Raw genomic sequence first — 25216 nt, 5'->3', positions numbered from 1 at the left:
GCCGGACACGACTGAGCGACTTCACTTTCACTTTTCACTTTCATGCATTGGAGAAGGAAATGGCAACCCACTCCAGTGTTCTTGCCTGGAGAATCCCAGGGACGGGGGAGCCTGGTGGGCTGCCATCTCTGGGGTCGCACAGAGTCGGACACGACTGAAGCGACTTAGCGGCAGCAGGTTTGTCATAGCTTGTCTTCCAAGGAGCAAGCGTCTGTTAATTTCATGGCTGCAGTCACCATCTGCAGTGATTTTGGAGCCCAAGAAAATAAAGTCTGTCACTGTTTCCATTGTTTTCCCATCGTTTTGCCATGAAGTGATGGGACTGGATGCCATGATCTTAGTTTTTTAAATGTTGAGTTTCAAGCCAGCTTTTTCACTCTCCTCTTTCAGCTTCATCAAGAGGCTTTTTAGTTCCTCTTCGTTTTCTACCATAAAGGTAGTGTCATCTGCATATCTGAGGTTGTTGATATTTCTCCCAGCAATCTTGATTCCAGCTTGTGCTTCATCCAGCCTGGCATTTCACATGATGTATTCTGCATATAAGTTAAATAAGCAAGGGGACATTATATAGCCTTGATGTACTCCTTTCCCAATTTGTAACCAGTCCATTGTTTCATGTCTAGTTCTAACTGTTGCTTCTTGATCTGCATACAGGTTTCTCAGGAGGCAGATCAGGTGGTCTGGTATTCCCATCTCTTTAAGAATTTTCCACAGTTTGTTGTGATCCACACAGTCAAAGGCTTTAGTGTAGTCAATGAAGCAGAAGTAGATCTTTTTCCGGAATTCTCTTGCTTTTTCTATGATCCAACGGATGTTGGCAATTTGATCTCTGGTTCCTCTGCCTTTTCTAAATCCAGCTTGTACATCTGGAAGTTCTTGGTTCACGTACTGTTGAAACCTAGCTTAGAGAATTTTGAGCATTACTTTGCTAGCATGTGAAATGAGTGCAACTGTGAGGTAGTTTGAACATTCTTTGGCATTGCCTTTCTTTGGGATTGGAATGAAAACTGACCTTTTCCAGTCCTGTGGAGTTTCCAGTCCTGTGGAGTCCCTGCTGAGTTTTCCAAATTTGCTGGCATATTGAGTGCAGCACTTAAACAGCATCATCTTTCAGGATTTGAAACAGCTCAGCTGGAATTCCATCACCTCCACTAGCTTTGTCCACAGTGATGCTTCCTAAAGCCCATTTGACTTCGCACTCCAGGATGTCTGACTCTAGGTGAGTGATCACACCATTGTGGTTATCTGGGTCATGAAGATCTTTTTTATATAGTTCTTCTGTGTATTCTTGCCACTTCTTCTTAATATCTTCTGCTTCTGTTAGGTCCATACCATTTCTGTCCTTTATTGTGCCCATCTTTGCATTGGAGAAGGAAATGGCAACCCACTCCAGTGTTTTTGCCTGGAGAATCCCAGGGACAGGGGAGCCTGGTGGGCTGCTGTCTATGGGGTCGCACAGAGTCAGACACGACTGAAGCGACTTAGCAGTAGCAGTAGCAGTTACATGAAATGTTCCCCTGGTATCTCTAATTTTCTTGAAGAGATCTCTAGTCTTTCCCATTCTATTGTTTTCCTCTATTTCTTTGCACTGAAAAAAATGATTATATATATTAAAAAAACAACCCAAAAGAATTGTCACAGCTGAAGAGAAGCGGAAGGTAGATGGAGAGAGATTTCTCACAGGACAATGCAGATATAAGAAGACAGGGAACCGATCTTCCTGCTTTGGGGATCTCTGCACCCCACGTTCATCACCTCTAGACTGATGCTGATGATGAATGTAACAACAGCAATAATTTCTATTGTGTGGATGCGTGCTCAGTCGCTTCCAACTATTTTCTGGCCCCGTGGACTGCAGCCCACCAGGCTCCTGCGTCCATGGGATTTCCCAGGCAAGAATACTGGAGCGGGTTGCCATTTCCTTTTTTCAGGGGGTCTTCCTGGCCAGAGATCAAACCCGTGTCTCCTGCACTGGCAGGAGGATTCTTTACTACCGAGCCACCAGGGAAGCCCTCTCTAGAACGTCGTTATTTTATTTTCATCTTGCACTTATTGCTGTCCAAAATGACCATGTGTATTTCTTTACTTGTCTCTTCTTTATCCCCTCTACCAGGAAAGAAGGGCTTAGCGAGGAAGATCCTCTCTTTTTTCTCTCTGTCTTGTTCAGCACTAGCTTCAGGTCCTGGAATAGGACCCACTTCACAAGCAAAGCATTCAGTAAATGTCAGTGAATGCTGCTTAAATGAGCACATGGAGCCACCCAGGAAGAGGTAAGTATGACACCTGGTAACAGTACAAGAAAGGAAGACGTAATGGATGGGTTTAAAAAAAAGAAAAAAGGCTCTGGGATGAAGTCAATGAGAGAACCCCATGCTGTATCCTGCTCCTGCAACAGGAATAGGACCCCTGGGAACGGAGCTCATCCGTCCCCTCTGTTACTCCGGTCAGGTCTTCACAGATCCTCTAAGTTTTGGCTTCAACATTTAAAGAGTTATGTCAGAACTGGAATGACTTTAGAAAAGGACAACTTAAATGAGTACAGGCAGGGGGACTTCCCAGGTGGTCCAGCGGCCAAGACTCTCACTCTCAGGGCAGGGGCCCTGGGTTCCATCCCTGGTCAGGGAACTAGGTCCCACATGCTACAACTAAGAGTCTGCACACCTCAACTCAAGATCCCAAGTGTCGCAACCAAGACCCAGAGCAGGGAAATAAATACAAGGAAAAAGGAGTGAATGCAGGTAGGAAAGCAGAATCTGTGGGGAAAGGCAGGTGATTTGGGATCTTATGTTGGGAGTGAAAGCTGGCAAGAAGCTTCAGAACAGTTTACAAGTGGACTGTGACATACCTTTGTCTCACTGTTGAGCAGCCAGGCATAGAGGTGGTCAGTGAGGACGATGAGCCAAACTGAAAGAACAGTTGGCCTTTATTCGCTGAGGTGTCCCTGTGAGGAGCAAAAAAAGGCACCAGCTCCCCAGGGGCCCGTTTTCACCAGTCTGGAGGGGAGGGTCAGATGGCAGGCTGCTGGAGGGGCTCCTTCCAGCCCAGGAAGGGCTGGGAGTGAAAGATGCTGCATCAGGGTGGAAGAAGTGTCAGCCCGCAACCCCAGTAAGGATCCCAGTAAGACCCAGTAAGGGTCTTGGCTGAGGCCCCATAGGGAGAGGCCTGGGCTGGAGATGCACAGCTGACCTGTGTCCTTGCCAGCGATACCCCCAGAAAACTGCACTGTGCTGGCTTGTGATTCCTGCAGTTGACCTGAAAGGCCACATGAACGATTTCTGCCATGAGCTGGACTCCTCACCAGCCTGAGTCTGTCTGTGTCCAAAGTCCCGATCCTTTCCAGGTAAACTGTGCCCTTCCTGCCCTGCTGCCTCGATCTGGCTCGGGCTGCCCCATGTCTCACGGGGACCAGTGAGTTTCTCTTCCTCTAGGTCTCACATCTCTGACCCATCCTCCACATGTTTTCTAGAACCTTACAAATAACCTGAAACTCTTTGGGGGTGCCCCACCACTAGGCTCAGTGGGCTCCAGGCCCCTCCTGCTCCCCCTGGGCCTCCCTGTGCACTCTGGGAAAAGCTGCCTCCAAGCCCCCTGCCTTTTGGCCAGGACTGTCCTTGACTCTCCTGTCTGTCTGTCCTTCAGCTGCAACTCAAAGCTCCCCTCCTCCGGAGGCTTCCTGGGCTCACAGCCCTGTGCACACGCCTTTAGGATGGCCGTTAATCACACTCCACCGCCACTGTCTGCAAGGTCCTGCCCGGCAGGGACACGGCCTTTGCAACCTTGCCCTCAAGAAGCCTTGCTAAAGAGATGTGAAATAATCAGACAAATGAAAAAAAAAAAGAATGAATGACTTCCAAGTTCTGGCTCCTTCTGTTTCCCTAGAATGTTCTTAGCCTGCCCCTTTTCCTTTCTCAGACAGCACTCCAATAGAGGTGAATTCCCCAAAGAGGGAAATGATCAGAGAAGCAGAATGTCCTGGGAATCTGTCTGTCTGTTAGCCCATGATGAATCCCCATGCCCAGGGCTCCTTCTTGCTGGAATTCTGGGAGAGGAGGTTCACTCCTGGTCATTTCTCAGACAGCTCTAGACATCTGCATGGCAGCAATCTTTGGCAATCAGTTTAAAAAATCTGAGTCTTGGGACTTCCTTGGTGATCCAGTGTGTAAGACTTCGCCTTCCAATGCAAGGCATGAGGGTTCAAATCCTGGTTGGGGAGCTAAGATCCCACATACTTTGAGGTCAAAAACCAAAACATAAAACAGAAACAATACTGTGACAAATTTAATAAAGACTTTAAAAGTGGCCTGCATAAAACAAAAACAAAAAAACCTGAGTTGAAAGTTTCTATACCCTCCTTTCATGAAAATAATGGGCTTCCCAGGTGGCACAGTGGTGAAGAATCTGCCTGCCAATGCAGGAGATGCAAGAGACACCGGTTGAATCCCTGGGTCGATAAGATCCCCTTGGGGAGAAAATGGCAACCTACTCCAGTATTCTTGCCTGGAAAACTCTATGGACAAAGGAGCCTGGTGAGCTACAGTCCAAGGGGTCGCAAAAAGTCGGACATGACTGAGCACACATACACACATAAAGATAAAACCTTGGCCGCTTTTCTGATTAAAAGCTTTATTTCCAGAAGCAGAACTGTTTTGAACACGGAGTTCAAGGGGTCGGTCTGTCTGTAAATTCCTATTCCACCTTCCTAAGTCCCAGCCTCCACAGAGGTTCCGAAACTACGCAGCTGAGCTTCACTGCCCCACCGCCCTGTGTTTAGACTCTCTTTTCTAGGGGTTGGACAACTTTTGCTCAGAGCCTAGACTTGGTCTCCCAACCTGTCTCCCTTCAACACCTTTCACAAAAGCTCCATTTCCACGGGAAAGAGACCAGCCCCCAACCTGCCTTCTGAGAGAGGGCGTTTCCATGGGAAACAGGAGAGAGGGCTGCGGCAGGAAGAGCCCTTCACAGGCAGCAGAGTCGCTCCACCCCCTCTTCACAGGCATAGAAATTTTCAAATAGCTCTGGGGTGGTGCCACTGCACTCCAACCACCTCCTCAAGGTGCCCAGAGCCTGGAGGGCATCAGCCTTGGTGGGCAGGGGCTCGAAGCCGTCCTCTCCGCCTCCCGCCTCGTCTGCAGGGCCCACCTCCTCTTTGCACGCTCCAGACACAGGCTCCTCACTCTCCAGATCCACAAAGCGGGAAAATTCCTCGAGGCTCAGCCCACCGGGGACCTGCAGTACCTCTGAGGCTTGGTCCTGGGCCACTGGCGTTTTGCCGGGAGCCAGCCCTTCCTGAATGAAGCTGCTCACAATGAGCTGGAGAGGCACCTTGGCCCAGGCCGCTGCTGCCATGTGCAGAGCGTCCAGAACTGTGATGCCCGCCCCGATCTCGGCCAGCAACGTGCCAGCCCTCTCGCTCTGGGCGGCAGCCAATTTGCTCAACAGACGCCGCCGGTAATGGGCCTTAAATGCCCGGACCACGGAGCTGGGCAGGGGTTGTGTGGGGCTCGCAGCAGACAGAGGCAAGAGCCTCACGTGGCAGAGCCCAGGCAGGCCAGCCACCTCCTCCACCACTCGGGCAGCCATCAGCAAGGCCACCTGCCGGCCCTGCCGCCCCATGTCCCGATCGAATTGTGACAACCACTCCGACCAGGGGATGGCCAGGTCAGGGTGGTAGGAGGCAGGCAGGGCCTCACTGCTGACCCCAAAGAAGCATCGTGGGGCAGCCTGGGGCCCACAGACCAACAGCCGCCGTTTCTCTGTGCCCCTGCTGTTGGCACACAGCAGCACCTGCACCCGATCACACGTACCCGCTCTGCCAGGCACTGCCCGATACAGCAAGGGCACTTCAACACAGCCAAAAATGTCCTCTGGGGAGAAATCTTTAAGAGAAAGAGGCAGCTGGGCCTGGGGAGTGGGAGTTGGGGGAGGCGGCTCAGGGGGGAACGGAGGCGCCAATATGTGGCGGGCCCCGAAGCCCACGTTGTTTCGGCGTTTCCAGCGGACCAGCCAGCCGATGCTGGGCACAAAGTCCTGGCCCAGGATGTCGGCCAGCTCCTTGGCTTTGTGGAGCAGCATGGGACCTGTCACGTCCCAGGCCTTGGCCCGGGCAATGTGGTACCAGCAGAGCAGAGCCTCGTCGATGCCGCTGTACTTGGACTCCCGCTTGCGCTTGCGCTCCCGGTTGGCCGTGCCGCTGCACCAGTCCGCCAGCAGCTTCTCTTTATTCTTGCAGATGCGGGAGATCTGAGGCTGGGAGACCTGGAAGCGCCGGGCCACCTCCGACTGGGACATCTTGGACTCATCCAGGAGTTCCAGCACCTGGATCTTCTCGGCCAGGGACAGGGCGTGAAGCTTCTTCTTGCCACACAGCTCCATGGCCTCTCGGCGGCACCTGGGCAGGGAGGAAAGGGTGAGCGGGGGACTGACGGTGGAGGCCACGCAGGTTAGGAGAGGAGAGCAGCAAGGAAAAGAGAGTATATGAGGCAGGGAGACAGGTTGGTGTGGAGGGGCGGGGGCAGTCCAGGGAAGGCTGGACCAGCTGGGAGAGGGCGAGGGTACCCTGGGTAGGAGGTGAGAAGGCTGGGCTGAAAGGAAGGGAAAAGGCCAGGCTGAGTGGGCAGTGGGCCGGGCGTTGATGGGAGAATGACAGAACAGAGCCTGGAGGGGATGGCCCCCTGGTCAGAGGGAGAAAGGGGTCCGCGGGAGAGGGATGAATAGAGACGAGGGGACAGCTGCAGACACAACAAAGGAGCGAGGACGGGGGAGGACAGGGGCTGGGGCCGAGGGGGGCAGGTGTAGGGGATAATCAGAGCGGGCGGGAGGAACCCCCAGGACAGGGAGGGGGCGCCGGGCCTAGGCTGAATTTAGATGATGTTGGGGGCCGGTGGTGGAGTGAATGAACAGAGTTGGGGTGACAGGTGTACAGACGACAAAGAGGGACGGACTAGGGGCTGAAGAAGCAAGTCTAATTTGGGGCTGGGTCCTGAGCAGGGAAGGCTGGGCCGGGGTCCGGCCTGGAGAGGGGGTGGGTGGAAACACAAGGCCGAAAGGCAGGTGCACAGGCGACAAAGGGCAGGAGGGGTTAGGAGGCCGCGGGCAGCGAGAGGGGCGGGTTGTCCTCAGCGGGGAGGCTTGTGGCCTGGGAGGGCGGGGGGACGAGCGTCCGGGACCCAGGCAGGCGAGGAGTCGGGCTCCGCAACTCGGCTGGCCTCTCCCTCTGGTGACCCGGAGTCCATCGGCAGGGCGGACCCAGTCATCTGCCTGCCCGGCCTCCCCGCCTCCCGGCTTCCAGCCCTTCCGCTCTGCACCCACCTCAGGCGCTCGTCCCGCGGCTGCCGCCCCGGTCCCAACTCTGGCTGGGGCCGGACTCCCGAGCCCCTCTCCCGGCGGCTACCGGAGAGCAGGAGAGGGACGCGCCGAGCGGACAGAGGGGCTGCGCGGGCGGCGGGCGCGCGCACCCTCTGCGCGCAGCCCGCGCGGGGGTCTCTCCAGGCTGGGAAGACCGATGTCCGCCGCTCAGCATCCACCCGCCGCAGCCCCGCCCCGAACCAATTAGATAGGCCTTCGGTGAAGTCCGTCCCGCCCCCGGCTAAGTCTCATTGGACATTGCGAAAGTGGCGGGTCGTCAGGTCCCCGAGGGGACGGAGCTTTCTGCAAGAAGGGATGGCGAGGCGGAGACTGGTCGCGGCGGGAGTCCTGCATGCGCCGCCAGCCTCAGGGACCCGGCCCTCGGAGCCTGACAGGACTCGACAGCGTGGACGCAGTACGTCTTCCTGGCCGTGACCCTAGGCAGCTTCCTCATCTACCAAACAGATCTCGTTCCCCTTACCCAGTGGTCTTTGAAAAATAGAAGCAGGTTATAAGCCACACAAAAGATGTTACCATGGACAGCACTGACCTCAGGTCGGTCAGCCAAGGTACAACAGACTGTTGTAGCCATGCATTCTGGGAAACAAACTCACTCAGAAGGACAACGCAGATAGTGGAGTGCAGTTTATTACACCGGCGGGCCCAAGGCAGAGTCTCCTCTTAGGTAAGGACCCCAACCAGTTTTTGTGAAAACCTTGTATACCCGTGAAGGAGGAAACAGAGCAAGCTTCATCTTGAAAGCAGGACTCCATCTTGGGCCATACTGTGGACTTTGAGCTGTATGCCCAGTATCTATGGAAATGACATACCAACTGGAAAACCAGACCCCCCTGGATGGAAGAGCCCCAGGGCTCATACCTAGACTCTCCGTCGCCTGAAAGAATAACCTGATTATCTGTGTAACCCAATGGAATCATAAATTTTATTATACTTCTTGGGCTATGACCACAGACCTATTGCTAATTGTCCACTGTTAACTACCTAGGCTACTTTGTATCTTTCTTTTCCTTTGTTCAGACTAGTTACAGGGAATTTGGGGAAGTGGGTTTGGGCACTGTACACTTACGGTATATAAGGTTTTCACAAAAACCGGTCGGGGTTCTTGGCTAAGCGGAGACTGCTTTGGGCCTGCCGGTGTAATAAACTGCACTCCACTATCTGTATTGTCCGAGTGAGTTTGTTTCCCAGAATGTGTGGCTACAATACCCTAAGTGTATCTGCCCAAACCCACCTCCCCAAATTCCCTGAAACTAGTCTGAACAAAGGAAAAGAAAGATACAAAGTTAACCCATGATTCATATGCCTTAAGTCTACTGTGGTTAACAGGGGACAATTATCAACAGGCCTGTGGTCATACCCAAAAAAGCATAATAAAATTTATGACTATTGGGTTACACAGATAATCAGGGTATTCTTTCAGGCCATGGAGAGTCTAGGTATGAGCCCTGGGGCTCTTCCATCCGGGGGTCTGGTTTTCCTGTTGGTATGTCGTTTCCATAGATACTGGACATACAGCTCAAAGTCCACAGTCTGGCCCAAGATGGAGTCCTGCTTTCAAAATAGAGCCTATTCTGTCTCCTCCTTCAAGACTACTTGCTTGGGGCTAGTTCTGAGTTAGGGCATGTGGAGATTAATTTTTATTTAGTTTTGGTATCTTTTTTGGCAAGACTCAAGTTCCTAAAGTCAAGATTTAGTATTCCTTTCCTTGGTAGACTTCAGTTCTTTGAAGTCCAATGTAGACTTTAACCCCGAGTCTGGAGTGCCGAATCCTCAGCTCTAGACTGCTTTCCTCTCCCTTCAGTCAAGTCAAAGTCTGGGGCCACAGGTGAGTCCCCTTTCTCACAGGCTTTCCTTCCTATCCCAACCCTGATCCCTCTTCCATCCTTCTATGTCCCATCCTAAATCCTCCTTCAGCAACCTTTCCAAATCTCTTCTCAATGATACAGGGCTCTCATCAGCATCTCATCTTCTACACTTAATCCACCAGCAAGGATCATTTCACTGTTTTACTCCCTCTGCTCCAGGCCTACTTCCAGGTACAGACAGGAGGATGGGGGCTGTGCTGTGTCCCTAATACGATTCCAAACTGGAGCACCTGGCTTACTTAACTGAGCACAGGGGCCCAGGCCACTCTGCCTTCCAGGAGGAACAAGTGGCCTTCAGGCTGGCCCAGAAAACCCTAAGCATGTTTCAGGGGGTTCATAACTGATTCATACCTTTCACGTGTCGGCTGAAGGAAAAAGAAACTCCTTTTTGTGCTCATAAATCTGTCTGGAAAGGCTGTAGCACTGCACTGTGGGCTCACTCACAAGGTTGGGGTCTCTCATCTCATGTTCACGGCTTATGCAAAAAGTCATGTGTCTCATCATGATGTCATGAGTCTTCTTGTCATTCTATTTATATAATAATCAAGCTTCTGGACCTATTTTTAAGTATCTTAAATTGCAAGGTCAACTGTTATAAAGTTGTCATTACTTGCATGTACAAATCCAGCAGAATCTCCCCCAAAGACACAAAAATACAGAAACAAACAGGATTCTCAAGTTATTTTTAACTGCATTTAAAACATTATTTTTGCCTGCATTGGGTGTTCGTTGCTACACAGGCTTTCCTCCAGGTGCAACGCTCTGGTTTTTCCCTGCGGCGGCTTCTCTCGCTGGGGAGCGCGGGCCCTAGCATGTGGGCCTCCGCAGTTGCAGCTGACAGGCTCTGGTGCACAGGCTTACATAGCTGTGGCCCCCGGGTTAGGGTTAGTTGCTCCGAGGCATATAGAATCTTCCCAGACCAGGGATCAAACCTGTTTCTCCTGTAATGGCAGGTGGATTCTTTACCACTGAGCCACCAGGAGTGCCCTCAAATTTTGTATTAATCAAAACAACTTCATTTTTCTTTATAAGAAATTGTCATAATTTACATAAAAGATTAAAACAAAGTACCCAATTTTGTATCAACTTAATCTACTAAGGTTAAGCAAAAATTTTAAGTTGGGTGAAAAGCTATGCTTCAAAACATTTAAAACCACTGTCCTAAGGAAGTTTTAGGATAAAGTGGCCTTAAACAGCAAAGGAGACCTGGAGATAAAAGAATCCAGCAAAAGGCTCTGTGTAAAAATGTTTATTTGTACTAATGCTTAGAATATAGGAACTAAGGAAAGAAAGAAAAAAAAGACACCTCAACTCCAAAGTGACAGTGAATTAGGGCCTGCCCACAGCCAAGGGGAAGGACATTCCAGGCTGTCCTGGGATGAACAGTCCCCCCTATTATTTAAAGTGTCACCAGGCAGAAAATTAAAGAATCAGGGTGTGAAGACCTTACCAGCTGCTAGCAAGTGTGCGAGGGAAGAAAGAGATGTCTAGGTGGCTTCCCCACGACCCAGGAGCCAGGATACACAGAGCAGGCGGCAGAGGCTCCCAATTCAGTTAAGGGCAGGAGCTGAATGCCCAGGTCCAGGAAGAACAAAAAGGGGATTTCGGAGGTAGGCTTTTTCATCGAGTTAAAAAACAGGCACATTATCCAATATCTCCCAGTGGCCCCCAAGCTTCTGGCCCGGCCCCATGATGCTTCCCCTCTCCCCACAAAACCAAAGGGAATAAGGAGGGGGGTGGGGCAGAAGACAGAAAATAACAAGGGTGGGGAATGCTTCAGTCACTAGAGACCAGGGCCTGTGAGAATGAGACAGGCAAGCACAAGGAACAATCAGGGTGAGGCTGCTACTCCCCCTGGGGTAGGTTTGTGGGAACAGGGTAGAGCCAGGAGCAGGACCAAGAGCATTTACCTGGCTCAGGTAAAGGATCCTGGGCTGCAGGAACAGAGGGCCACAGGAAGCCACTCTGGGGGAAGGAGGCAGTGAGGCTAAGCAGCACGAGGGCATGGGCAGCTGCTTGCCAGCTTGCTCAGTTCTCACTCCCAGCTGCTCTGGCATATGCCCCAGTCTGACTCACCTTCACAGGAAGGGAAAACTGTGGGACCAGAGTGGAGGCTGAGCTGAGAGAAGTGAGCTGCTCTCCCACTCTCTCTTGGAGGACAATGTTTGAACCCTGGCCTCGGCCCAAGGTAGACAGAGTGAATGCTCTTCAGGGAGAGCAGGGAGAAGCTGGGCCCACAGCTATGCCCTGGGCCAGGGTGCTGCTCCGTTCTCCCTGAGGGCCTGGGGCCAGAGGTGGTCAGAGCTGCCACCTCAGCTTGCTGCTGCCAAAGGCAGGCTGGCATGACCACCTGCAATTCTCTGGACTTGAGAAAGAGAGGGGGAAGGGAAAGTGGGTATGGAAAACAGAGAGGAGAGAAACAGCCCTAGATGTATGAGGGGTTGGGGGTGGCCACATCAAGAGGAGTTCTGATTCTGGTAGATGGAAGCTTTTTCCTTCAACAGGTCCAGACACAAATGGCAGCTCCAACTTCCTGCAGAGAAGCACAGAGGGTCAGGAGGGCTCCACACAATCCTCACCTCCAGTGGCAGGACTGGCTACGGGGAGGACTGGAGATGTGCTGCAGCAGCAAAGTTTCAGTTATCTTGAGCAGGGACAAACTCTAGGTCTTCAAACAGCATGAAAAATAATTCTCAATGGAGATGAAAGAAAGCATCACCTGGAGGCCTATTTTAGAAGACAGATTCCCAGGGCCTCTGGGCCCTATAATTATAATCACTAAAGAGGACCTGGAGAGACAAAGAACTTTTTTAAAGCAACCGAGCTTTAAACTTGTGATTACAAAAGAGCCAGACTTTTGTTCTCATGGGCCCAAAGGCTAGAATAAAGATCATGAATAGAGGGTCTAGAGAAACCAATACTGATTCCACAGAAGACAGTTTTCTGCAAAGCCCACAGACAGAAGAGACGGGCTCTCCGCTGTCACCAGCTGTCTGAGCAGAGGCTGAGGACCCAATGAGAGGAAAAGGGGGCCAGCTATGATGATGCAACTTACTGTGACCCAAGTCTGGTTTCATTAAAAAAAAAAAAAAAAAAAACAGAAAATAATATTCCTTATAAGCAAAATAACTGGTTTATTTTGTTCATTTATTAATACTTGCTACAGCTAAATTCTTCTATGCCTTGAGAAACAAAATTAGCCCTTAATACCTCAAAACTATAAACACAGTTGTACATACGTGTATTTCAACATCATTCTGAGGGAAAGAATCCATAGCTTTTATCAGCTCTTCAGAGGTGACTCTCAAAAAGCTAAGGTCCTTCCTAACCCAAAGGTCAATATATAGCAGTTGATAAATTTTTTCTGTAAACTGCCAGACAGTGTTAACTGCTTTAGGCTTTGTGAGCCACACAGTTTCAGTCATTTTTTTTTTTTAATTCTGTTTGAAAATGTAAAAATAATTTTTAGCTTGTGAATTATGTATACTAGGTTCGGCTCGATTTGGCCTGGGGTCATAGTTTGGAACTCCTGGCCTAGAGGCTAGACCATCTGATGGTTGTGGCGGGTACTCCCCAGCTATCTGCAACTCTCTACCACAGCAGTGTCTGACAGCACTTCCACAGGAAAGCCTTTCTACAGTTCATGCAGAATTGTGCCTGTGAATTGGTATTTTATGGTTAAAAAACAATAGAACACAAAACATGCTGCTTCTCCCTAAATGTGGCCTGACAGATAAAATAAACAAATGCGGTGTGACAGATGAGCAAGACATCCTCCCTGCAGCTGTTAAAGGGCCCTCAGACTTTGTCAGTGGCATCCTCCTAGGGGGTGACAGCAGTCTGACCTACACTGCAAGTCAGCTCACATCAGGCAGTGAGCTACTTTCTCTCACCTGCAATGTTGGCCCACATCCTCTGTCACAGTAACAGCTCCTGGGCTTCATGTACTCCTGAGTAAGCTTCTGAATTTCTATAAAGGATGGACTTCAGCACGGAAATCTGGTGCAAAGAGGACTTGCGGAGAGGCAGCCACTTTTTGGTGTCCCCAATGGTTTCATTGAAGACCTTCCATAAATTTGAAGCATCTTACTAAACACTGCTGGAGGGCCTGAGCAAACTTTTCAGGTCCCAGGTTCAGCTCCCTCTCCCAACTGGTGGAAATGAACACTCAATCTGTCAGGCATGGAGTGGTGAAACCACAGTCCCCCACTAGACAAACTATGACTGAGTTTTGTAGGCTGGTTGAAAGATAACAGATCTCTCCTTCTGGTAATTATTTTCTGCTCAGCATCTGTTTTCTTTCAGGCTGTCCGTTTTCTGTGGCTGTGCATGTTATCTGGTGATAATGTACAAACGTTAAACCCCAAAGGTACAATGCTAGTAAAGCACTCAGAACTGAGTGAAGGCTAAGAGCCTACTCCCTAACCTGGAAGACTGTATCACTGATACAGGAATACACTCACTATATAAGTGATTTTCCAAGTCACTAATAAATACTTGTTCTGAGTAAGAGTACAGGGAAACCTACCTTCAGGAGGCTCAGACATGGACGGGGTTAGACAATACATGTGGTAGCCACGATCGCAGTCATCACAGAAGAGCAGCTGGTCCTAGAGGAGGTGAGATGGAAGAGGAAGGGGGAGGTGAATGACTCCCCTTGCCTGGGCCGCTGGGAATGGGTTAGAAGGGCTCTTCCAAGAGGGGTGGGGGCAGATGGCAGGAAGAACACACGTGGGACCCTCTGGCCAGAAAACTACTGCTGTCCCTCTCCATCCAGAAAGTCACTGTCATCCCACTGGGACCCCAACAGCCTCAGAAAAGCTCTATCTGAATCAGTTATTCACTTACTCTAACAGTTAACCACACTACTGCATGGAACGTTCTCTGAAGGGAACAGCATAAAGATGCCACTCATTTCCTTGCTAACTGTTTGTTCACACAAGAGGGTGACGCCCATGAAAGTAGGGACGTTGTTTGTCTTTAGTGTCCTGAGTGCCTAAAACAGGGTCTGACACAGATACTCAGTGAACACCTGCCAAACAAATCAAAGTTCCTCCTGGTGGAAAGGACAGGAAAAGCCGAGCAGGAGTGTGCTGGGGGGGGGGGGGGGGTGGGGGGGACACGCACGTCATTCTCGGAGGTGCCGCAGATGTTGCAGCACTTGCACTCAATGCACTGCCAGCGGTAGGTCTTCACTGCTGCCATCATCACGGGGGTGAACTGGAGGCAGGACGGATGCCCTGTGGAGGAGAGCGAGCGAATCAGGGAACTGAAGGCTGGGGAGCAGTGAGGGGACCCAGCTATGACAGCCACTGGGATGCTGGTGAGCCACGGGCCCTCAGGGTCTGGGTGTCGGCAGGGGCTGCACTGGCTCAGATACCTGAGCGGCCACAGTCAGAACAGGACACCAGCTCCTCGGGCTGTCCTGTCTTCTTGTTGATCTTGGAGTCCCCCAGACAGAAGTCGCAGTAGTTGTTGGGCAGGGCCAATCCATCAGGACCCTTCTTGGCTATAACGAGAAAGGGAAGAACTCAGATGACACCCATGCAGGCCTCTGGGTCTCCTGACATCCCCGAAAGGAGGGTTTTTCACAGCCCGGCCGACTCCTGCTTGCCCCGCCCCTGACACCAGCTTACATTTCTGCTCCTCGGACCTCTGGGAAACTGGGGTGGGTGGCTGTGAGTCTTCCTTGTCCTCGCCCTCCTCCTCAGCCAAGTGGGAGTGGGCATAGTGGTAACTCAGGCCTGGTCGGTTCTTGTAACGTTTTCCACAAACTGAGTGGGGAGAAGATTGCAGAGAAAGGTGTTAGGATCTGAGGGTACCTCATCCCTGCCCCTCTAAGCTGTGGGCTCCACCTGAGGCAGAGGTAACCGCCCCCATCAGCTCTGCTCAGGGACAGACGTCTACTGAGAACCGCCTCCCCGTGGCCAGGAACAGCAGGCCTGGGGCTCAAGCTTCCACGGCTCCTCCACTTACTAAAGCCCAGAGCACGGCCACCTCTGCTCCTCCACTCAAGCTGTCTGGGAGACTGAGCTGTTGCCTTCTGCCTGCCCTGGGAATAGTCTGGGGAGCTCCAAGTCAGGAAGGAAAGGGACCTTCTATAGTATTGCAATAATTTTAAAATAATGGCAGGCAGGAGGAAAGCTAAGACTCCAGACTTTTTTTATCTCTCAGTAAATGTAGGCTCATGCTACTCCCCAAATACAACATAGCCCACCTCTGGATCTCTTGGGGAAAATCTATCAACTGAGTCTCCTGGGGTAGCTGTCCCCCAGAGAAACGCAAAGACATGCCCACATCAGTGCTCTATCCAACCAACGACCCCTCAACCAGCAAGGAAAGCAGATCCCGACGAGGCACTCTGTACCTTCGAGCAGTGATACCAAGAATAGGGGGTAGCAGGAAAGGAATGGGGAAGGGATGGGAAGGGTGGCAGGATGGTGGGAACATTAGCTGACCACCACATGTCTGTTTTGGGGAAGCGGAAGCAGAGGGATCTGGGACAATGGGTCCCTCAGAATGCTTCTAAAGCCACCCCATGCAGTGGGCCCAAGCAGCCCTAGAGCAACATGGTGGGAGACAAGCAGGGAGAGGCAGCTTCTGGGACTGTGAGCAGTGGACCGCAACAGAAGGGCCAGGGCTCCTCTCTCCATGCCATTCCAGGGACCTTAACACTAGCGTCACAGATGAGAAAGGCAGGAACAAAGGGAGAAGGGAAAAAGGGATAGGAAAACCAAAAGTCTGAGAAGTTGAGAGAGCTACCTCTCTGGGGCGCTTTCGAGGTATGCTTTTGTTTGAAACTATCTGAAAGACAGAAAGAAAAGTCATGAGAAGAGGGCCTTGGTACACTTGAGACAGGTATAGCAGCAGCAGGAAAGCAGAGCAAACGAGAGAGAAACCCCAGTGGCGACCGTGCTCCCAGGGTGGAGGGACAGAAGTGGGGCGAGTCAGAGAAAAGGGGAAGAGGGAACAGACGCTGGAAAAGTTAGCGTTGGACTCCTGGGGCCTGACTAGATTGGGGCCAGCAGGCCCAGATGTCATCTACTGAGAGGCCAACTCTGCCTGCTGTGTGTCCCTCGTGGGCACCCCCACCCCAGAGGACAGGAGAAATCTCCCCCAGAGCATGCAAGGCTCACCCGTCGTGCAGCAGAGGCCAGGGCCTCTCAGGGATTTCAGAGGGAACCAGTCAGCAGGCAGGACAAGAGTCCAAGCTTGTTTAACCACTTTGAGCAAGAATACAACCTTCCCTCCTCTCATATCCCGAGGAGCTGGGTCCAAGGCAAGGACTACCCACCCACTCGTGAGGCACTCACTGTCACAGGCATAGGGTTTGTCCCGATCCTCCAGGATGGAAGCGTCCAGCTTCTTACGGGCACTGCCCACACCTTTACTCTGCAAATAAGAGCAAAAAGATGCCCTTACTAAGGTGTCTAGGCCTGAAGAGTTACTCTCCTGGTAGTGGCTGCTAATCTCATTCAGGAAGGATGATGGCAACAACAAGCGGTAAGACAGTGGGACTCTGCAGGCTCCCCAATCCCCCGGGCTGCCCCTCACCTTGGACTTCCCCTTGCCCCGACGCTTGGGAGTGTCTTCTTCATAGTCCTCATCATCAAGGTCATCCAAGAAGTCATCTGGTTCTAGGATCCGCTGAGTAGACAGGAGGATTAGGATGGGCAGAAATGAGAACATCCAACAGCTCCCCCACGTTGGGACTGGCCAAGGCTGCCAGGGCCGCCTCCATGACCCAGCGGCTCCACTCCAGCCTCACTCCTCACTGCTGTTCTTTCAAGGCTTTGGGCTCTCCTTTCTCTGGGCCTTTCTTCATGTTGTTCCCCTAGCCTGGAATGCCTTTCCCACCATCTCCAAGTAGCTAAATCAAATGCCACATTTTCATAAAACTTTCCGATACCCCAAGTGGCATGCCCTCTCCTGCCTCTGATCTGCCACCTGGGAGCATGTCAGCAGCGGTTCCCTTCCAACACCTAACGTCCCAGAGTTAAACTATGCTGCTTACTTGTGGCAAGTTTTTCTTTTCACTAATGTGCTGCAGCGCCGCCCCCCACCATGTGAAATGGGCAAAGGTACCTATTTCCTAAGATCGTAGAGACTGCAGAAAATGACGGGAAAGTGCTTAGCACAGTGCCTGACGTATTTTTATGTACAGTTTTTGCTTCCTTGTTGGCAGGGACATCACCTAGGTAACCCCAGGCACTAAAAAAAACTCAGGTGGCAACAGAAGATGAGAGTCTATAGTTACCAGAAAAGGAGCAGGAAAGACGGGATGATGACAATGAAGCCCATCAGTACCCAGTGCTCATTAAGGAATGGAGCAGGAACAGAACAGCAGGGGCCTCTCCTGGCCCATAGCTTCTGCTTCTATTCTGATTACTGGCTGGCCTCTGATGAAGAGGAGACTGGTTTCCACCACAGTTTCCTTAACCACAGTGTTAATCGTGTACCTTCCGTGCTCGACTGTTCGTCACAGGAAATTCGCCCAGGCTGTCATCATCAACTCGGGGATCGGGGGCGCCTCGCTTCTCCAGGGGGTCGGTGCGTAACAGAGCCTCTAAGCTACTGCCATCCTGAGAGATCAGCCCCTCCTTCTTCAGGGTCTGGTCTGTGTCTGCGGGCAAGGTCAGGAGGAGGTGAGGCTCAGAAGGGCTGAACGAAGATCTGCCTGGTCTACACAGGGTCAGACCAATCATAAGCCAGTCACTGCCTTCTGGTCTCTGGGTGCCCAGGAACCAAGATGCTCTGGTTTACTTGGCACCATAACTTGTCTGTTTACTTGTCTCTTAACTATTAGGCTGAATTCTTTACAGAAAGACTCACATCTCATTCATTTTAGTATCTTTAGAATCTAGCACTGGGCCTGGTACGTAACAGGTGATTAGCAGGCCTCTGACTATGCAGCAGGGTATATCCCGCTCAGGAGGGACTATGCTTCACCTGGTTTAATAGATGGGAAAGAAAGCCTTGGATCCTCAGGAGGGTGGGCTCGCCGCTTTTTCCGCCAGCGCCGGGCAGGGTAAGAGTACAGCTGCCCAGAGGCCAATCCTAAGGAAGGAAGGAAAAGAGAGAAATTAAACCCTAACACAGCTCTAGAAAATAGTATCAAACACTTTCCACATGAGTACCGTTCTAGAGCAAGGGAGGAATATGGCTGGTGAGCACCTGGGGCTGGAGGAGGCATGGCTTATGGACAAGAAAACAGATTAAGCTCAGGAGCTTTGGCTAACACATAGCTCTCCAGAGCCCAGCAAGACCCTGAGCAGTGTAGCCCTGTGGAAAACAAAAGGTGTTTCGACCTCTCCAGGATTCTAATCACGGGAAGACCGTATGCATCCCTGGGTGGAAAGCAAAAGGGAAAACCTATTCAGCTGGCTCATCACCTAAGATGAGGAAGCTGCTTCCTCCTTGGGCTCCTGAGTGGATTCTCACCTGGACCCCGATGTCGCTTTTCCATCCAGATATAACAGTTGCTCTGGGCTACTCCCGTCTGTGAGTCCAAGAAAGGCAGGCGTACGCTGCGCTCAGCACAGAGGCGGGCGTTGTAATTGTGGCACTGCTCCATGGCATCTTTGTAATACTGCTCCCCAAGGCTTCAGGAAAGACAAAACTCAGGTGTGACTGCGCACGTGTGTGTGTGTGCTGGGCTATCCCTCTCCCTTGCCATCTGCTTCTCTAGAAGGCTCAAGGGACTGGGAGAATGTCACTCTGCTTTTATTTGCTTCCATTTCTGCCTCATGGGACACCAAACCCCTTCACTAGGCCATTATGAGGAAAAGTACCTTACAAATAAATTACCGTCAGGGCACATGATTGCACCCTGTGTCTAATCAGTCCTTAGTCTAACCCACAAAGAGGGGAAGAAAATAATGTTTGTTCTGTGCCTCTCCAACCCTTTGGTAACCAAAGTGCTACGTCTCTTAACCCTCAGGATTCTGAGAAGCTGAAGTTACTCCTGTTTACAAACAAGAAGAGTTCAAAAGATCTGGGGGGACTTACTAAAGTTTACCAAACCCCATCTATACAAAGAAATTCAACTTAGCTGTAACAAAAAAAAGGAAGCTCTTCATGTACAAATATTAAACAATCTCCAAGATAACTACAAAAAAAGAGGGGCGGTGGGGTACAGGGCTGAGGAGTGTTATGGGATGTCCCTAAGTGGTGGAAAAGAAACTGTAGGCGTCCAAGGAGAAAAACCAGGTGACTAGGGGACTTTCTCCTTTGTGCCATTTTATATCTTTTGAGTTTTAAACTAGGTATTTGCCAAGTAGCTAATTCTATATACTAACTTTACAATCAATAGAAAACATTTGGAAATATGTGAACACCCTTGAAGCCTACTTTCTACTGAGTACCATTACACTGATACAAAACCTGTTTGCAGAAAGGCCTATTCTAGACCCTTCTCCATTCTCACACTAACAATTTTTTTAAGAAAGAACCTTTTTGAACTCAAAAGACCTCCTTTGAAATTTGAACTTTTTAAGAGCTTTAAAAAGCTGCAAAACTGCAGTGCCAGGAGTAATCTGGTTCTAAGAAGCATGTATATAGAACCAACCTTGTTCTCATCCTTCAGGGTTTAACAAGCACAGTAATACTAGAGCTTAAATTAATACAATTCACATTTATATATTTGAGCAAACTTTTTCTTTCTACGCACTAAGTGGCTTGAAGGATCTTAAAGTGTGCCAACCAGGGATTGAACCTATGCCTTTAGCAGTGAAAGCGCCAAGTCCTAACCACTGGACCGCCAGGGAATTCCCCTTGATTGATCTTAAAGTAAACTAACTGAGGGCAGATGATTTCTTCCCCACAATATCCTCAGCACCCAAGAAGGTGTCTGGAATATCCTGACTCAGAAGTAAAAAGATCTGGCTTGGCTGCAAGTCACCACATATATGTGGACATTTAGTCAACCCATGTGGACCTCAGGTATGCTACTGACTAGGGTGGCTGAACTAGATAAGCTCTGACATATTCTACAAGAGGGAGACTCCAAGCATGAGAAGTTGAACACAGTAAATCTCTGTAGCTTATGTTCATAACTCAAGCTGCAGCAACAAACCCTGCTCTGGAATCTAAGAGGGGCTTTCACTGGGCAGCCACAATAGACCACTGAGGAACAGCTTAGAACGTTCCCAGCAACCAACAAAGATACACACTGCACGCAGGCAGTGACACAAGACAGTCTGGCTTGATTCAATGTGCTGTAATGACTGTAATTTGAGGCAGACATGAAGCCTGTGCTGGAGAATAAAGAGAAGGAATAGGCTCATATTTGCTCGCCTTTAGGAGGCAGCCATGTCCTCACTAAACAGAGAAAAATTGGATAAACAAGGCTGAGTGCAGCAGCGCCTTTGTTTCTGATGATGGAAATTGATACTGACACTGTAAGTCAGATGGAAGGAAGGGCTAGACAGGCTGAGAACTGCAAAGTCAGAGCAAGGAGGCTGGAAACTGTCAGGGGTGGGGGTGGGGTTGAGGTATGGATGAGACATGTTCTATCAAAGCTCCTGTGAGTTAAAAGGGATTTCAGAAGGTGGGGCAAACTGCATTGTGAGTGAGAGAGCTGATAAAGAAATACAAGTTGGAGGAAGAGAGGATCTGATGAGGATAGAGCAAAGAAGAATGAGAGCTCTCTTAAGAATCTAAGGCTCCTACTACAAGAAATTTTAAGCTAACATTCTCCATATCTTGTTACCTAACTCAGAGGATTTCAAAACCAGTCAGCAACCACAGCTCTTTTATACTATTATTTTGCCCCAGTAAGACCCCTTAAAGATTGTTTCAATTCTGACACCACATTTGGGAGGGATGGAGAATTTACAAAAGGAAAATTCTTCTCCCAGAACAAGATGCAAGTCAGAAAAGATGAGCTAGTAGTCCTGACCTCAATGTAAAACCTCAGCAGTCAGACGACTAGGCACACCGTGGTCAAGAAAAGCGTCTCTTTCCAGGACGAGAACAGTACAGGAAGACTGGAAGTCTCTTTTTAAAGAGCAGGTTCTGTAGGAAAATGTATTAACTGTGGTCCACAGCTCTTTACAGCTAGAACTGAGGGAGCAGAAAGTTGGTTAGTTATTACTGGTACTCAGGAATCAGCGGTTGGTGACCTTCACTATCTCTACAGATCTTTAAAGAGAAATAAGAAGTCAAGTTCTATTTAAACGGGCAACCCCTCACTTCCAATACTGCATGAAAGGGTTGGTGACCTTATTTCTCAGATGAAAGTCTTCCAACCTAAACAATCTCACTACGTAAAACTCTTAAACCTAGGCAAGTTTTGACATTCCCCCATTACAGTAAGCTTTCCAAGGTAGAAGCTTTGATTCTTTTTTGAGAGGCATGAAACCTGTGTAAAACCTCCCTTTACAATGGGACAGGGGCAGTCAACAAAGAGAAAGACAGGGAAACAAAGAAAGAACATCTGAGTCAGTATGGATAACATATAAATGGTAGATCAGCAGCGTCATTTCTAAACTGAGGGAAATGTCAGCTTGGAGAGAGTGCTGGGGAAACTGAAGTGGGCAGATCAGAGAGGAAGATAATAGTGCTGGGAGTAGGGTGGCTGAAAGAGGCAGCAGGATGGAGCTGAAAGCATGTTAGAAGAAAAAAAAAAAAAAAAAAAACGACCAAAAAACCCACAAGGAGAAGGCACTTAGCTTAATGGAAGTGGGAAAGCATTCTCAAAGAAAAGGCTCCAGGCAGGAGGAGGGACAGAAGCAACGTCCCCTTAGAAAAAAGGCTCTTGAGAAGAGTGGGGCTCAGTCTACTACAAAGACATATGAGAAGCTGTGTGCCCCTTAAAAGAGTTCCCAAACCTTTACCTTCTCACCCAGTCAAAACCCAAAAGCCAAGTTGGACAGCTGGTCACCTCATTTTTCCTACCGCTGCACCAAGCCAAATGTGTCCATTAAAGAGCTTGCTGTATTGGCCGATGGGGGTGGGGGTGGAGGTGGAAGACCCCATTGGAAAACTCATTTAGATTCTTCTTCGGGGAGGAGGCTGGGTTAAATCAAGTCCCAAAGCATCTTTAACTCACAGCTAACAGGCCATTCTCAGTTTGCCAAACAACCATGAACTTTAACTTCGCTTGAAATCTGCCCAGTCCAAGAGTATTGCAGAGCGAAGACGGCCGACCTAGATGCCCCTAGGGGCGGCCAGGGCGGCCTGGACTGCGTCCGTCCAGTGCCCACTTTCCGATGGCTGGGACTGGCCGGCGCCAAGCCCCTCTTCCCTGAAGTTCTTTCCCTCTGTATCTGCTCTTCCACAAATTCTCCCCAGGAATATTTTTGGTCTCGGGTACCTGATACTCGAGGACCACCCCACCCCCGCCCCCGCCCGCCCAGGAACGTCACGGGGCTGTTCAGAACAAAACAGCCCTGAGCGCTCAACGGCGCCAGGGCGGCCAAGCCTGCTCCTCCGGGCCCCGCTGCGGGCAGCCGATGGGGAGGGGTCGCCGGCCGCGCTTCGCGGGGGTCGGCCCGGCTCTCCCGGACTGAGGCGAATCCGGGACCGTCTCCCGTACGCAACAAGGGCGCCATACTCTGGAAACCTTTCGCCTGAAGGAGCGCCCAGCCCCACAGGGAGGCTGCCCGTTAGGGGCTCCCGTGTGCCCCCCTCAGGGCCTCCACAAGTTTCTAAAGAAGCGCAACGTCTTCTCCCGAGTCTCCTGTTGCCCTCCCCTCCAGGAGTCGCAACACGGCGTCTCCAGGCACGTCCCTCTCTCCGCCTCGTCCGTTCCCACACCGCCCCCTGCTTCCAGGTCCCTTACAAGACCTCCCAGCCTGGAAAAGAAAGAAACGACCACTCACAGCTTCACTACATTTTCCACCACGGCCGCCATCTTCCCGGCTCCTCTCCCTCAGGCCGGGAGGCCCGGAGCCCGCAGCGCGCAGGCGCTGGGACCGCAGAGAGAAGTAATTTCCTTGTCCTTCTGCGCAGGCGCCACTCGGGCGCGTGCGCCCGAGAGCGAGCGACGGAGAACGAGCTTCTGCCGGGTTCTCCCCGGCCTGGAAATCTGGGGACGAATGCGCAGGCGCAATGGAGGCGGGCGCGCGCCCCGAGGCTTCTGCTCCTGTTTTGCCTCATCCGTTTAGGGAGAAGGGAGAAGGGAGAAGGGAGCGAGGATCTGACCAGGTCCAGAAATGAGAAGGTGAGAGGTTGGTGAGAACTGGCAAACCCAGAGGTGGTCTAGATGGAGGTCATGCGTCCTGTTACCTTTCTGACCTTTAACCTCGTGGTTAATAACCCTTTGCCCTCACGTACAGACTAGGGGTTGGTGGGTAGCCGAAGGTAAGAGCAGTGCACAGTCCTTTTGGGCTGCCCATTTTAGGGAGAGAAATATTAACTGCAAGAACCTGACAGATCTTTGGCCCGAATATTGGGGTCTGACAAAAGTTCCCCCACCTTCCTGCCACCAACTTAATTGATCCCCACCTCTTCTCCCCTGCTTCCTACCCCTAAGCTCTTTTCCTCCTCTGAAGAACTTGTCTCTTGCAACTTCCTCTCCTGTACCATTCACTTCTCCTTCACTATTGAATCATGCAAATTCATCTGCAAACATGGCTTAATATCCTCTTTTTAAAATATCAGAGCCCTTCCTTAAGCCCTTTCTGCCTTTATCACCCTCTTTCTTTTCACCCTTTCAGAGCACATATTCTTGTTTATACTTACTATCTCTGTTGATTGATTTCTGAGTGTCTCTCTGCCCAGTTTAATGGGGATTTTGTTCTCATCAGTTCATTGAAACATCTAACAAAGACACCATGATCTCCATTTCAACAGATTTAGAGATCTCCCTGTCTTTATCAGGGAGGAAATAGCAACCCACTCCAGTACTCTTGCCTGGAAAATCCCATGGACGGAGAATCCTGGTAGGCTACAGTCCATGGGGTCGCAAAGAGTCGGACACGACTGAGCAATTTCACTTCACTTCACTTCACTGTCTTTATCAACCTATCAGCCCCATGACAACACTGGCCATTCACTTCTTTTTCAAACTCATCTCTGAGACACACACTCTCCTGGCTGGCTGCCTATCACACTGGCAGCTCCTTCAGCTTCTTTTGCTGGCTCTCTATCCTCACATCTTCCTAGACCTGTCAGAGTCCCCAGGGCTTGGTCTTTGATCCTGATAATATGCTGTATTTCATCAATTCTAAGATGCACATAATCTCCCCCCCGCCCCATTTTAGTATTTCAGAATCAGGACATATCATCATTATGCCTTAAAATCAAGTTTGGGAGGTGAGAGTTGAGTGGTATTTGTCACTGTTTACCCTGCACCAAGTTTGCAGAATAGATGTCAGCAGCTTGGAAGGAAAACCTAGGGACAATACTGTTGCACTCTTGTTCCCCAAATGATTGTGGGAATCAAAGGTGACACCAAAAGAATTCAAAAGTATGTGTTTCAGCATGAATGTTTGTGAAAAGTGGAAGTGTTAGTTGCTCAGTTGTGTTCGACTCTGCAACCCCATGGACTGTAGCCCATCTGGCTCCTCTGCCCATGGAATTCTCCAGACAAGGACACTGGAGTGGGTAGCCATTCCCTCCTCAGGGGATCTTCGCAGCTCAGGGATCAAACCCCAGTCTCGTGCATTGCAGGCAGATTCTTTACTGTCTGAACCACCAGGGAAGCTCCCACCCCCAAACTCATAGGTTTAAGTCCTCCCCACTAAGTCTGATAGTATTTGGAGGTGGGGTCTCTCAGAGGTAATTAGATGCAGCCTGAGGGTGGAGTTCTCATGGTGGGATTAGTGCCCTCCTTAGAAGAGGAAGCTGGAGATCTCTCTGTGAGGAAAGGCCATGTGAGGACCCAGCAAGAAAGCAGATGTCCACAAGCCAGGAAGTGGACTTCCACCAGGAACCAAATTGCTGGCACCTTGATCTTGGATTTCCCAGCCTCCAGAATTGTGAGAAATAAATATCTGTTGTCTATGGTACTTTGTTACAGCATCCTGAGCTAAGACAGTGTG

At 50.5% G+C, this 25216-nt stretch overlaps 2 protein-coding genes across 3 annotated transcripts; both read right to left on the bottom strand.

Moving 5' to 3' along the window:
* Positions 1-4606: 4606 nt before the first annotated feature.
* TIGD3 (tigger transposable element derived 3) lies at positions 4607-8209 on the bottom strand. Its single transcript, XM_061406932.1, has 2 exons — positions 7309-8209; positions 4607-6388 (listed from the first exon to the last, which is right to left on the bottom strand). Exon 2 carries the CDS (start codon positions 6370-6372, stop codon positions 4957-4959), a length of 1416 nt encoding a protein of 471 aa, XP_061262916.1. The 5' UTR covers positions 6373-6388; positions 7309-8209; the 3' UTR covers positions 4607-4956.
* Positions 8210-10464: 2255 nt separating this feature from the next.
* Positions 10465-23307, bottom strand: DPF2 (double PHD fingers 2). 2 transcript variants are annotated; one of them, XM_061406933.1, is made up of 12 exons: positions 23054-23173; positions 18672-18832; positions 18180-18287; positions 17690-17853; positions 16785-16877; positions 16544-16622; positions 15993-16034; positions 14867-15004; positions 14611-14739; positions 14358-14470; positions 13759-13840; positions 10465-11763 (listed from the first exon to the last, which is right to left on the bottom strand). In XM_061406933.1, the coding sequence occupies exons 1-12, from the start codon at positions 23083-23085 to the stop codon at positions 11687-11689; spliced, it is 1218 nt and encodes a 405-aa protein (XP_061262917.1). In that variant the 5' UTR covers positions 23086-23173; the 3' UTR covers positions 10465-11686. The 2 variants fall into 2 exon arrangements, with proteins under 2 accessions (XP_061262917.1, XP_061262918.1); XM_061406934.1 differs by lacking the exon at positions 15993-16034 and having other exon boundaries at positions 23054-23307.
* Positions 23308-25216: the final 1909 nt, after the last annotated feature.

Source organism: Bos javanicus, chromosome 29 (assembly GCF_032452875.1).
Source record: "Bos javanicus breed banteng chromosome 29, ARS-OSU_banteng_1.0, whole genome shotgun sequence".
Taxonomy (NCBI): Eukaryota; Metazoa; Chordata; class Mammalia; order Artiodactyla; family Bovidae; genus Bos; species Bos javanicus.
The sequence above is the reverse complement of the archived record's forward strand: the minus strand, read 5'-3'. Positions and strand labels throughout refer to the sequence as shown.

What these genes read in the sequence shown, in the direction of transcription:
- TIGD3 (XM_061406932.1), bottom strand. Translation starts at nt 6,372, where the DNA reads ATGGAGCTGTGTGGCAAGAAGAAGCTTCACGCCCTGTCCCTGGCCGAG.
- DPF2 (XM_061406933.1), bottom strand. Translation starts at nt 23,085, where the DNA reads ATGGCGGCCGTGGTGGAAAATGTAGTGAAGCT. An exon ending in CGAACAGTCGAGCACGGAAG is followed by an intron (nt 16,878 to 17,689) that starts GTACACGATTAA and finishes CTGTCTACTCAG; the next exon opens with CGGATCCTAGAACCAGATGA. An exon ending in GGGGCAAGGGGAAGTCCAAG is followed by an intron (nt 16,623 to 16,784) that starts GTGAGGGGCAGC and finishes TCTTATTTGCAG; the next exon opens with AGTAAAGGTGTGGGCAGTGC.